The sequence below is a fragment of the Chrysemys picta genome, chromosome 18 (genome assembly GCF_011386835.1).
Source record: "Chrysemys picta bellii isolate R12L10 chromosome 18, ASM1138683v2, whole genome shotgun sequence".
In the NCBI taxonomy this organism is placed as follows: domain Eukaryota; kingdom Metazoa; phylum Chordata; order Testudines; family Emydidae; genus Chrysemys; species Chrysemys picta.
Window position 1 is genome coordinate 17185643 of NC_088808.1, and position 12074 is coordinate 17197716.

The 12074-nt window shown below is 43.2% G+C and overlaps 1 protein-coding gene across 8 annotated transcripts in view; it reads right to left on the reverse strand.

The window, feature by feature from the left end:
* Positions 1-1911: 1911 nt before the first annotated feature.
* LOC101945105 (histo-blood group ABO system transferase 1-like) overlaps positions 1912-12074 on the reverse strand; it is a 47707-nt gene continuing 37544 nt past the window's right edge. For 4 of the 8 annotated variants that reach the window (XM_065572362.1, XM_024106044.3, XM_024106046.3 and 1 more), the window contains 6 exons: positions 9886-9942; positions 8401-8448; positions 7936-7977; positions 7144-7179; positions 6559-6693; positions 1912-3384 (listed from right to left, as the gene is read on the reverse strand). In XM_065572362.1, coding sequence (XP_065428434.1) covers positions 2697-3384; positions 6559-6693; positions 7144-7179; positions 7936-7977; positions 8401-8448; positions 9886-9942 — 1006 coding nt within the window. In that variant the 3' untranslated portion in view covers positions 1912-2696. Of the gene's footprint in view, positions 3385-6558; positions 6694-7143; positions 7180-7935; positions 7978-8400; positions 8449-9885; positions 9943-11681; positions 11845-12074 lie in introns of all 8 variants that reach the window. The other 4 variants (XM_065572363.1, XM_042854306.2, XM_065572364.1 and 1 more) reach the window with 3 other exon arrangements.

Consider the following 12074-nt stretch of genomic DNA (forward strand, 5'->3'; position numbering starts at 1 on the left):
GGGAGAATGGGGGGAGGGGAGAGAGAGGCAGAAAACAGAAAAGTAAAGGAATAGGCGGAGAGAGGAGAAGGAAATGGGGCAGGGAGAGGAAAGAAGAGCGACATCTTGGTTTCCATTCACTAGGAATTAATAACAGGTTTTGAAAAAGTTTGACCAAATCTTTTCAAATTTGTCTGAGGTCCCTCTTCTCCAAAACATTATCTTCTTTTTAGCTGCTAAGTCCTCATATTACTGGGCCAAGCTTCTATCCCCAGAAGCAATGTGCTTTTCTATCTAAGCAATAAGCTGTTTGGCTACAATCATTGATCTAGAAAACCAAACTTCCTGTGAGTTAGAGCATTTCCAAAACAGTTCTGGGAGGTAATTTTTAGAGATGTAGCCACTATCATATTAATCCTCCAACCTATTCTAGCTAAACAAATTGTGTCCTGAGATAGTCCAAAACACGTGGGCCAGTGTGGCTCCAGAAGTCTCCAGCAACAGTCAGTTTTGGCAAGGCCCATGCGCTAATTGAAACCTACGTGGGGACCAGAGTGAAGGAAATAGAATTTTCTGCTGGATCAGCCTTAATCATAGATCAGTAGTAGCAGAGATTGTAATGTTTTGCAAGACACTTAATTATTGACAAGGATATACACAAATCTAAATGAGGGAGGTTTTTTGGGTCAGGAGGAAGTTCTAATAGGCTACAGCCATTCAGGTGAATGTAGATGTTTTTGGCTCGCAGGCCTGTACTCAGATTACTAGATGTTGCTGCCTCTCATGTTTATTGTACAGTACTTTAATCCAGGGGTTCTCAACCTGGGGGTCGGGACCCCTCAGGGGGTCATGAGGCTATTACATGGGGGGTCACAAGCTGTCAGCCTCCACCCCAAACCCTGCTTTGCCTCCAGCATTTATAATGGTGCTAAATATATTAAAAAGTGTTTTTAATTTATAAGGGGTGGGGGTCGCATTGAGAGGGTTACTGTGTGAAAGGGGTCACCAGTACAAAGTTTGAGAAACCCTGCTTTAATCACTTGCTTTTGCCCACTCCCCCAATAAACCATGTATTAGTACGACAGTGCATTCCAGGTTGCCAGTGAATGCACTAAGACACACCTTGAGTGTTGCAAGAAACTCAATTGTACCCTGGATTGTGTGTGTGTATTTTATATATATATCTTTCTACTGAGGTCACCAACAAATCCTGTATTGACTTAAATGGGAGCAGAATTGGGCACGTCTTGTTTTAGCCTCTTCCTTAACTGATCTTCCCATTTTCAATTAGAACACCCACTACAGGGAAATACATTGAATAGACCTTGTTGTGAGGAGAAAATCTTCCAACATTTCTGTTCAAGCCACTTCAATTCCCTTCTACAAGTGACTTTGAGGAAAAAAATTCCCCTCTCAGTTACAACCTGCTAACCCAATCGCATAGATACCATGGTGATAGGTGCTATTTAAAAACCCAAGAGAAACTAATAGAGCGTAACTGGAAGCAGAATTTGGTACAGAAGAGGGCTCTACCAGCCATCTTATTCCAGCACATACTGTTATCCAAATGAAACTCATTACATCCTCATTTGGTCTCTTTTACTGACATTTGTTAAGCAATCTTTGGTGCAGAGAGACAACGTCTGTCTTTTGAGGGCCCAAAGATTTGTGAGGTATTAGGAGCTCTACAAATAGCAGATGGAGTTGCTTTCCATTGTCATACTTCTCCAGCCATTTCTCCCCAGGAAGCTAAGGTCTTTTAACCATAGTTTTGTCTCCTTCAGGAGAGAAAATTAATTGAAAATAGATCTGATAACCCTGAGCTTTCTTCATTATAAATTAGATGATAACCTAAAGATTTGATATCATTCTGGGCCAGCTGAGATTGAAAAGATGGATCCAGATAAACTGTTGAGACACAAGATTATTTCATTTTCAAGTGTATTTTGCAAGTCAGAGAGCACCACAGGGTTGGAAGCAACTGAACCTTGAGACGCATTTCAAGTATCATACAGATTCGGGGCAGCCCAAACCACCGAGAAAAATCAAATTAACTAGATTTTTTGCTCTTCTAAAAAAAATTATCTGGTTCAATTTCATTTTTTTTTTTAAACACACAGCCACCCAGAGATTTTGGCTCTGGTAACAAATAAGAGATATTTTGGTATTTCTATGTTTCCACATCAGTTCTGTCCCAAATAAAACCAGGACGCACTGCAAGTCTCATGAAAGCTTCTTTGCATCAGATGTCCAGCCAAGAGAGGTTTGAATAAGCATCTGAATCTACAAGTCTCTTTATATTTCCCCAACACTAGGCACAACCTATTGCTGGTACAGCTCTATTGCAGACAAATACCAATTTATTTTTGGCAATGAAATTGTTGGAATCAGCAAACTATCCTTATGGTATCAAGTATCAGAGGGGTAGCCGTGTTAGACTGTATCTGTAAAAAGTGACAAAGAGTCCTGTGGTACCTTATAGACTAACAGACGTATTGGAGCATAAGCTTTTGTGGGTGAATTCCCACTTCATCAGATGCATGCCTTCTCCTTATGGTAACATAGTGTCATCTTGAAATCATTCCCATATCAAGAAATACTGGGAATGTCAAAAAAAGTTATGGAGCTTTTACCAATTGTCTGTATATTTTCATCAACCAAGGAAACCTACAAGATCAGTTATGTTAGTTCGCACTAAGACCAGCCGGAGATGAACTTCATTTATTTCTGATTGCAGCATGGTTCTTTGGTACAGCAAGAAACCTTCTTTTCTTAAGGATCTCTCGCCTACCCATATTGTCATCCCACAGGTATTCCGGGGAAAGTATTTTGGTTGGTTTATGGTAAACAAAATACTTGTTTAAGTGACTCTCTTCTTGCCAGATTGCCTCAATTCCTTTGGCTTTGTCCATCATAATAGCTTCATGGCATTTCTTGGTCAACTTGTAAACCTCCATTACTGTTCCTCCAAAAAAGCCTCCAGCATAGTAGAAGTCACCCTCATCTCTGGGCACATAAGCTTGAGAAGCAGGTCGACGTTCGTAGGTGAAAGACTGACGCTCTGCAGCATAGAAACCTGGGTGTAGTGTGCCAAACAAGTCGCTCAGGATCTCCACTCCAACTTGGTCATTAAACCTCATGTCTACATCCACACACACTACGTAGCTGACCTCATTAATGAACCGCTGCTGAGAGAAGGAGTTGATCATTTCCATTCGTCGCATAGAGATTTCTTGCCACCTAGGGTAGTTTTGGACTTGCAGAACCACTACATTCCTTCCTTCTTTGAGTGGAACTTTAGGAACTTCTTCTGGTCTGTCTGTGAAAATGTAATAGTTCACCCTATGTCCAACCATAAAGTATGTCTCTGCAGTTTCTAAAAATTTATTGAGGAAGGCTACATACCTAGAAAAAAAGAAAGTATCTATTAGAAATAAAAGGCACTGTAGTAGAAGACTGGAAGAAGGGGACACAGAGAGCAACAAAGTGAAAGGATCAACAAAAAGAATCTGTTTTAGTCAGAAACAATGTTTTTAAAACATTTGTTGCTAGTTTTCTGGTTAGGATTATTTCCTTCCAAATACTGATGATCATCAACCTTCATCTCTTGAGCCATATTCAGCTGTTCAGGGCATTGCACGTGACTCTCATGGAATCCATGCTGCAGGAGCAAGTGAGATCTTAGGTACTGCGGTGATCACAAGTGCTCTGCCCATGAACACATGTGGAAGTGCTGAGAAATGAACCATAGACACGATGCCACTCTGTCCCTCCCAAACAGCCAGGAAGGGAGTCTACCTGGGAAGGATGATGAGCTGACCTGTACCCTCCCTGAATTTGAACCTGTGGCTCTAGGGACTTTCAAAGCAAGGTACGCATCATCTCCTGAGAGATACTGAATATCTTTAACTCCATTAACTTCAGTGAGAGATAAGGGCACGCAGCACCTCTCAGGATTGGGCCTATATTGCCACTTAGCCAGCCTTGCAGTGAAAATCAGAGTTTTCTCTCTCCTGTTCACATTCCAGCTCCATGCACCATCCAAGCAAAATGACTTGCCTGTGCGGCCAAGGTGCAACTGCATTTCAAAGGTGTTCTGCCTCGTTACCTGCTATTTCAGCTGTCCTGCAAATAACCAGCAGGTGTAATGTGTTACAAGAGCTGCTCCCCACATAGCCAGTTATGAGCCAAGATCTCTGGCAGCGGTTTGACATCAATGGTTGGGAAACAGCCAGGGCACTATGACCTACAGCACTCAGGATCCTTATCCTGGTAAAGTATTGGAGAGGGTCAGCAAAGGAACCTGTAGAAAAAAATCCATCAAACCCCCTCAGGAGTAGAGGGGCCAGTTGAGGCACTACCCTCTTACAGAAATCAGCTCAAACCCAACAGGAGTGAGGGGGCATTTACAAGGTTTCATGGCAAATATCCAAGCCCCCTTCATTTCACTATGGGAGGGTTCAACATGAGAGTTGTACACTGTCAGAAATTAACATCAACCTCATTTGTCATGTATATGCCTAGCCCAGAGGTGGGCAAACTACAGCCCGCGAGCCACATCCGGCCCGCGAGACTGTCCTGCCCAGCCCCTGAGCTACAGGCTAGCCCCTGGCCCCTCCCCTGCTGTCCTCCCTCCCCCGTAGCCTCAGCTCGCCGTGCCACCTGCCCTCTGGCCCACCACTCCTGCCAGGCAGTGCAGGCGGTGGGGCTGTGAGCTCCTGCTACTCTGAGCAGCATGGTAAGGGGAGCAGGGGGTTGGATAAGGGGCAGGGGGTTTCAGGGAGGGGGCAGTCAGGGGACAGGGAGCGGGGGGGTTGGATGGGGGTGTTCCCTGGGGGGCTGTCAGGAGGCAGGGGTGTGGATAGGGGTTGGGGCAGTCAGGGGACAGGGAGAAGGTGCATGGGGAAGAGGTTGGGGGGGGCAGTCAGGATATGGGGAATGGGGGGGTTGAATGGGGCGAAGGTTATGGGGGGTTCAGGGAACGGGGGAGTTGAATGGGACGGAGGTTCGGGGGGGGCAGTCAGGGGACAGGGAGCAGGGGGAGGTTGGATGGGGCACAGATTCTTGGGGGGGGTCAGGGCAGGGGCGACTCTGTTTTTTGCCGCCCAAAGCATGGCAGGCAGGCAGGCGGCTTTCGGCGGGTCCGCTGGTCACGCGGATTCGGCAGCACACCTGCAGGAGGTCCGCCATTGCCGCCGAAGCTGCAGGACTGGCGGACATCCCGCAGGCATGCCGCCAAAAACCACCTGCCTGCCGCCCTCACAGACCGGCAGGCCGCTCCAGGCACACGCTTGCTGCACTGGTGCCTGGAGCCGCCCCTGGGTCAGGGGATGGGGAACATGGGGGGTTGGGAGTCCTCAAGATATTATTGGGAAGAAACCCTAATTCATATTGATTCTGGGGCAGTTACAAACTATTGTGCCAGCATAATGTTAGGGGAGTGTTATGTTGCTTGGGGTTTTGTCTTTCAAAAGCACTGATTACATGTAATCATTATCAATCCCATTAAACTTTTCACAAGAGTAGGAGTATCCTACCCAGGATCCTCGACAAATTCAAACTTCAGTTCTTTCATCCCATCTTCCCAAATTGGCCCTATATTTTCAAAATAGATCTGCTATTCTTTGCTTCCTATCCTATTTGTTGTGTCTCACTGATGTACAACGTTGAAAAGTTGCTGCATCTCACTGGTGGCCAAATCAGCCTTGCAAAATTGTTATAAATATTTATCAGCACAGGTACAAAAACCTACTTGTCCATTCTTAACAGGATCATAATAATAAAATAATCAGGATATTTTACTATACTTTGTTCTGGAGTCCTTTTGACCTTTAGCAATACATTTTGCAAAAAAATTCTGTTGGCAGGCAATAGCACTTATCAACGCTGGCTGAACCTATGCTCCATGACTAACAAGGACTTCATTGTAGCATGCACAGCCTTTGGAACCAATAATGTTATTAAATAGTTCCTTAATTTGTGCTTGCATAGCTGGGTATGTCACAAACCACGCGAGGTATTTTCCTTCATTTACAAATCAGATAAAGCACCGCTCAGCATGAAAATCAAGTTCTTCCTTTGTAAGAAAGACTCTTGAAGGATTCTCTCTGTGCCCAGTTACGTGGTTGTATTTCTAAATATTCCACCCCAAGTAGAATGATAACAATGTAGAGAGAAGATAAAAGACCACCTATCGTGAAGTCAGCAGCGCCTAAGGTCAAAAACTTTCCCAGAGCAAAGGGAAAAGAGGAAAGTACATCACTCAACTTCCAAAGTTGACAATCCCTCCAGTCCGCCTCCCTCTGATACACATGACAAGCAGCTTAATCTGACCCTTTCTCACAGCTGCCAGACCCTCCTAATTTCCTCCTCCACCACACTGGAAAAGCCCTGTCCTTTCCCAGTCACTGAAATGTGTTTTAAGTCAATCAGCAATCTTCCAACAAAACTCCTGCTTGGGAGGCTGAGGTGAACAAGAGATATACCATCACTACACAAAAAATAGGTTCCCCCACCTCTTTGTTGATAAATATCACCTTTCGTACCTAACATATAGTTCTGTAATTAAGCCAGACTCACTTTTTGATAGCAAACACTGTCAGTCCAACAGTGACATTCCTTTGTCGGAACTGCTCATTCAGGATCTCGGAGTTATAGGTCCCTTCCCAAACTATTGGAGCAAACCATGGAGTCATCAAAAGGACGTCACTTCTCCTATGGAAGAGAAAGTTTTCTTTAGAATGATACTGTAGAAGTAAGAAATACGGAGGCAGTTGCCTTCCCTACGTATAGAAAGACACTACCAGAGCCATGTGTTAAAGTTCAAAAATAGACAACTAACAGCTTTAAAGAATATACAACTCCATGAAGTCACAAGACATGTTGCACTAAGGCTATATAATGTATCAGGTTACTGGGATCTATCAACTAATTAATGTTTGCACTTCACTAGCATCTGCCCAGCATGTCTGAGGTTTGTAACTGAACAAAATATTCTGGCTTGTACTTTGTATAAAGACCCAAGTGTTTCTGAGATTTTGTATACCTAAATTAACACAGAGCAAGACAAGTTCAAATCCTTAAGGAAGTTTCTTGGTCAGATTTTAGTCAATTAAGTTTAGTTATATTTTAGATGTTACAAAACACATTTTTAGTTTTACTTACGATGGCTTTAGAATCTGTGGCTTTGTGTAAATCATCCTAAAAGAAAAGTAGGAAAACAAAAATGATTTCAAGTTAAGGAAAGATTTCCAAAGCTCTTTAAAAAATCCTTCTTGAGTTTACAGACAGATAAAAGATTCCCACCAATCAGCTCCATTGAGAACTCAGTGACCCATACTCAGAACTCCAAAGGAAAGGGTTTTAGCTTTACTGTACCTCTGGTGACTTGAGTTTAAATCCTGGATCAGGTTACATATGAACATAAGTTTAGTGGTCTCCCTCTAGTCCCTAATATTAGTTCACATTACAAAACCTCTATGCAGTGTGGCTTGATTGACAATCTGTGCTCCAGAGAGGCTCAGAGAGAGACATTAAAAGTCAGGAATGAGGTGCATTTGCAAAGTGGTGGGAGCATACAGGATAGGAGTAGAAAAGTTTTGCAGGTCGGGAATGCAGAACATTGATAGAGCTGTGTGTGTGGCTCAACTTGAATAGTAGAGCTTCCTGGAGGTCAGAATTGAGGTGCAGACTGATGTAAACCAAGCAATGTGAACATCCTTAGAGGGGACGGGAATCCATGAGATCACCACTGAGAGCTTTCAAAGATCAGTAACATCTGAGCTTGTCTAAATCTCAGTGTCATCATGCTGTATTGATGATTCATAATACACAAATGTAATTCTAAAACAGAGTACTGGAGTTCCACAAGCATAGATCATCATCCTTCAGGAATACCAGAGCTCTTCTGAAAGCAGCTCTAAGGAACACTTAACAGAAACTAATAAAAAGTTCTACCTTGGTAATTCAATTTGTAGTAAATCTTCCAGGATATGGTTGCTATAGAGAAAGAACAATGGAAGTTTGGCTTACAAAAAGACAGCATTCAATAGAAAGTAATTAGTCCAAGAAATCATTGAATTAATTCATGTTTACCAGCATCTAAATATTAAAGAAAAAGTTCTGTCTTAATATCTTTGCATCTTGAAAGTCATTGTGATCATATATCATGTTTGTTTTTTAATAGAAAGAAAACATTGGAAGTTTAGTTTACCAAAAGTACAGCAATATTAGAGCATAACTTGTTTAAAAGTAATACAAGTCCAAGGAAGACAGACCTGCAAACCTATACATGAATACTCATTATTCACACAAGTAGTCCCACTGAAGTAAATGGGAATTACCATATGAGTAAAGGCCGCTCAAGTTAGCGTTTGCAGGATCATGAAACATACAGTAAGTGGAATTAAAAAAAGGTCCCACCTTGGTTGCTTTATTTTGTGAAAGTCATCCAAGTCCTGGGTATTACTGCTACGGAAAGAAAGCATGTCACATTTAGTATTTGCTGTGTTTAAAAAAACAACCAGTCTTTAATTACATGATCACATACTATTTTTTCCACAGGACCCCTTGCTCATTCAATGCATAGGCTATATGGTGCCATACAAATTAGTTTATATCAGTGGTCAGCAGCCTCTGGCATGCGGCTCACCAGAATAAGCACCCTGGCGGGCCAGGCTGGTTTGTTTACCTGCCGTATCCGCAGGTTCGGCCGATCGCGGCTCCCACTCGCCGCGGTTCGCCGCTCCAGGCCAATGGGGGCAGCGGGAAGCCGCGGCCAGCACATCCCTTGGCCCACACTGCTTCCCACAGCCCCCATTGGCCTGGAGCGGCAAACCACGGCCAGTGGGAGCCATGATCGGCCGAACCTGTGGACGCGGCATTTAAACAAACCGGCCTGGCCTGCCAGGGTGAGCCGCGTGCCAGAGGTTGCCGATCCCTGGTTTATATAAAGGGTGGGTGCACACATATTGAATAGCTGCTTGTTAATTGAGCACTAACTCTTTTCATTTCATTTCTTTTTTGAGTGGTAAGAACTGAGAATGAACGGTTTGAAGGCTGAGAGGCATACGGGATGCTGGGAGTCCATGAGGGAGTGTGAGGCTGAAGGGGAGAGAGGGACACACCGACAGGTCTGGCTGGCTGGCAGGAGGAAATGAGGCTTTTAAAGATGGCCCATAAACGAGCCATCCGTCACTAGAGAAGGAACGGCAGGCAGAGTTTTCAGAAAGCAATTAATTACACCTTTGGATGCCAGCCCAAATAGTGCCAGAGATTCAATGCAGGTGAGAGAGAAAAGGGGGGAATAGGTCTGCACAGAACATCCATAACTAAACCCCAAACCGTGCAACTCTCACCTGCTTCTGCATTCCATTGCAAGCTCAGATCAGGTAGTCAAGGCTCACACTTCTTTGCCCAGTTCTTACTAACATGGCAGCCAGTTTGTGATTTTGTGTCAAGATCAGACAATAGGTGAGACTCAGCTGTTTATCTGTGGCTGCTGGTGTCATCAGGAGGTTGGTAAATGACGTGAACATATGAAAGGACCTTTCAGAGCCAGTTTACAGAAATACATAAAGATCCCAGGAGAAATGCTCAGCAAGCATAGATAGCTCCATTGAAGTCAGTGGAGTACACGGACTTATACCAGCTGAGGACCTGGTCCCTTAATGTATCTAATTCAGAAAAAGGTAAGCACTGGCCCAGTGCTCTCCTCCTCCACCTGCCTCTGAGGAGCCACTGCTAGTTTCAATGGAGTTTTCATTTGAAATTTGGTAGGAAACCCCAAGTCAAAACTAAAACAGAAGTGGTTAGGAATTTCAACAATGTGGAACTGATTTCCAGAGCTCTAATTGTGAGACCTCAGCTGCTCACAAAATCCAGATAAGTCCAAAAGGGAATAGTTACCTCATTGTGCTGGAGATCTTGATTGGTGTGTCCAGCCAGGTACCATTGGACGTATTCCTGCAGTAAATCCAAATGTCATGTCAAACATGGAGATCTAAAAACTTAACACTAAAAATCATCTAGTCCAATATCTAGGCATCTTTAAACCTCACAACAAACAAGCAAACCCAGGGGTTATCCTCACAATAAAACAAAACCAAACCAAACCAGCCAAACAAAGGAGAAAATGCAAAGGTTGCTAGAATGCCGTGGTAGGTGAAGCAAAGCAGTTTCATATTATTATCTGTCATTTACTGAGAGTGCACTCAGTGATCTCTCATGGTCTCTGCATCAAGGGGCTTACAGATTAAATCACCATTGGAAGGCCAAACTAAAAGATAATTGAAAAGAGTTATATGGCAAAACAGATGTACTGCGTTACTAACCAAGCTTGTGAAGACCTTACACTCAGCAGTATTTCTGTCTGTATGAATGTTACGTGAGAATGCTTCAACTTCTATTTCAAATGATCCTTTGTTTTTAAATTTAGCTCATTTTTATTTAAAAAAAAAAAAAAGATGAAAAACACCCCAAAACGACCTGAAATTTGGGGGGAGGGATAGCTCAGTGGTTTGAGCATTGGCCTGCTAAACCCAGGGTTGTGAGCTCAGTCCTTGAGGGGGCCACTTAAGGATTTGGGGCAAAATCAGTACTTGGTCCTGCTAGTGAAGGCATGGGGCTGGACTCAATGACCTTTCCAGGTCCCTTCTAGTTCTAGGAGATGGGAGATCTTTATTAATTGAAAACAAAACATTTTGTTTGACCCCAAACTATTTTTTTTTGCAAGAAACTGAAAAAAAATCACTTTCAGTTCGAAACCAACTCTTTCTTTTTTTCTGTTCTGAAAAATCAGTTAGACAAGCTTGGGAACTTACATTCATAACTCTGCTAGACACTGAAAACCATGGACTCTGGCTTTATGGTTCATTATAACAATTTGTAACACATTGTACTGCCAGCTAACCCTCAATTGCTCACTTTGTTTTAGGTGGTCCCCCACAGCATGTGACACACACATTCCCCTTATGTGTAACAATCTATCCCAATTTAGCCCAGATACTCTGGTTACATTCCCCACCTGAAGAAGAGCTCTGTGAAGCTCGAAAGCTTGTCTCTTCCACCAACGGAAATTGGTTCAATAAAAGATATTGCCTCATCTACCTCATATCCTGGAACCAATACGGAAAATCACATTGTTGACTCATACTCAATTTGTGATCCACTATAACCGCCAGTTGCTTTTCAGCAGTAGTACCACCTAGCCAGTTATTCCCCATTTTGTAGTTGTGCATTTGATTTTTCCTTGCTAAGTGTAGTACTTTGCCCTTGTCTTTATTGAATTTCATTTTGTTGATTTCTGACCACTTATCCAATATGTGAAAGTGCTAGTAACCGCTCCCAGCTTGGTGTCATCCATTAATTTTATAAGTATACTCTCTACTTCATTATCCAAGTCATTAATAAAAATACTGACTAGTACTGGACCCAGGACAGACTGCTGCGGGATCCCACTAGATATGCCCTCCCAGTTTGACAGAGAACCATTGAGATCTGCTCTTTGAGTACAGTCTGTTAATCAGCTTTGCATCCACCTCATAAGAGTTTAATTTAGACCACATTTCCCTACTTTGCTTATGAGAATGTCATGTGGGACTTTGTCAACAGCATTACTAAAATAAAGAGCTATCATGTCTTCAGCTTCACCCCATCCACTAGGCCAGTCACCCTGTCAAAGAATCTACATGTCTTCAACTTACATGTGTTCAGCAGCCACAGCCTGGCTGGAAGCATGCTGCTTTCACATCACAGCTGCAGGAGGATTGCTCTCACTGAGCGATACCCTTCCTTCTTGGTATCTGTTGCAGTGAAAGTCTGGGGCAGGAGCTCAGTTCTTGGCATGAGACAAACCTAAAGAACATTCTGGAACAGTGGGAAAGCTACCATCTGAGTCACTGTGTTTTTAAAATAGCAAATATGCTATGCAAATTGGCAACTGCTATAAGATAAGCACAGGAAGGTATGCAATGGTTTTAAAAGTTAATGATTTATACACTTGGAGCTAAATGGTACTTTTAGTCATACTGTGGCAGCCCCACTGATGTCACTAGGACTGCACAGGTGTGACAGAAGTGTCTGTTCCTTCCCTCATT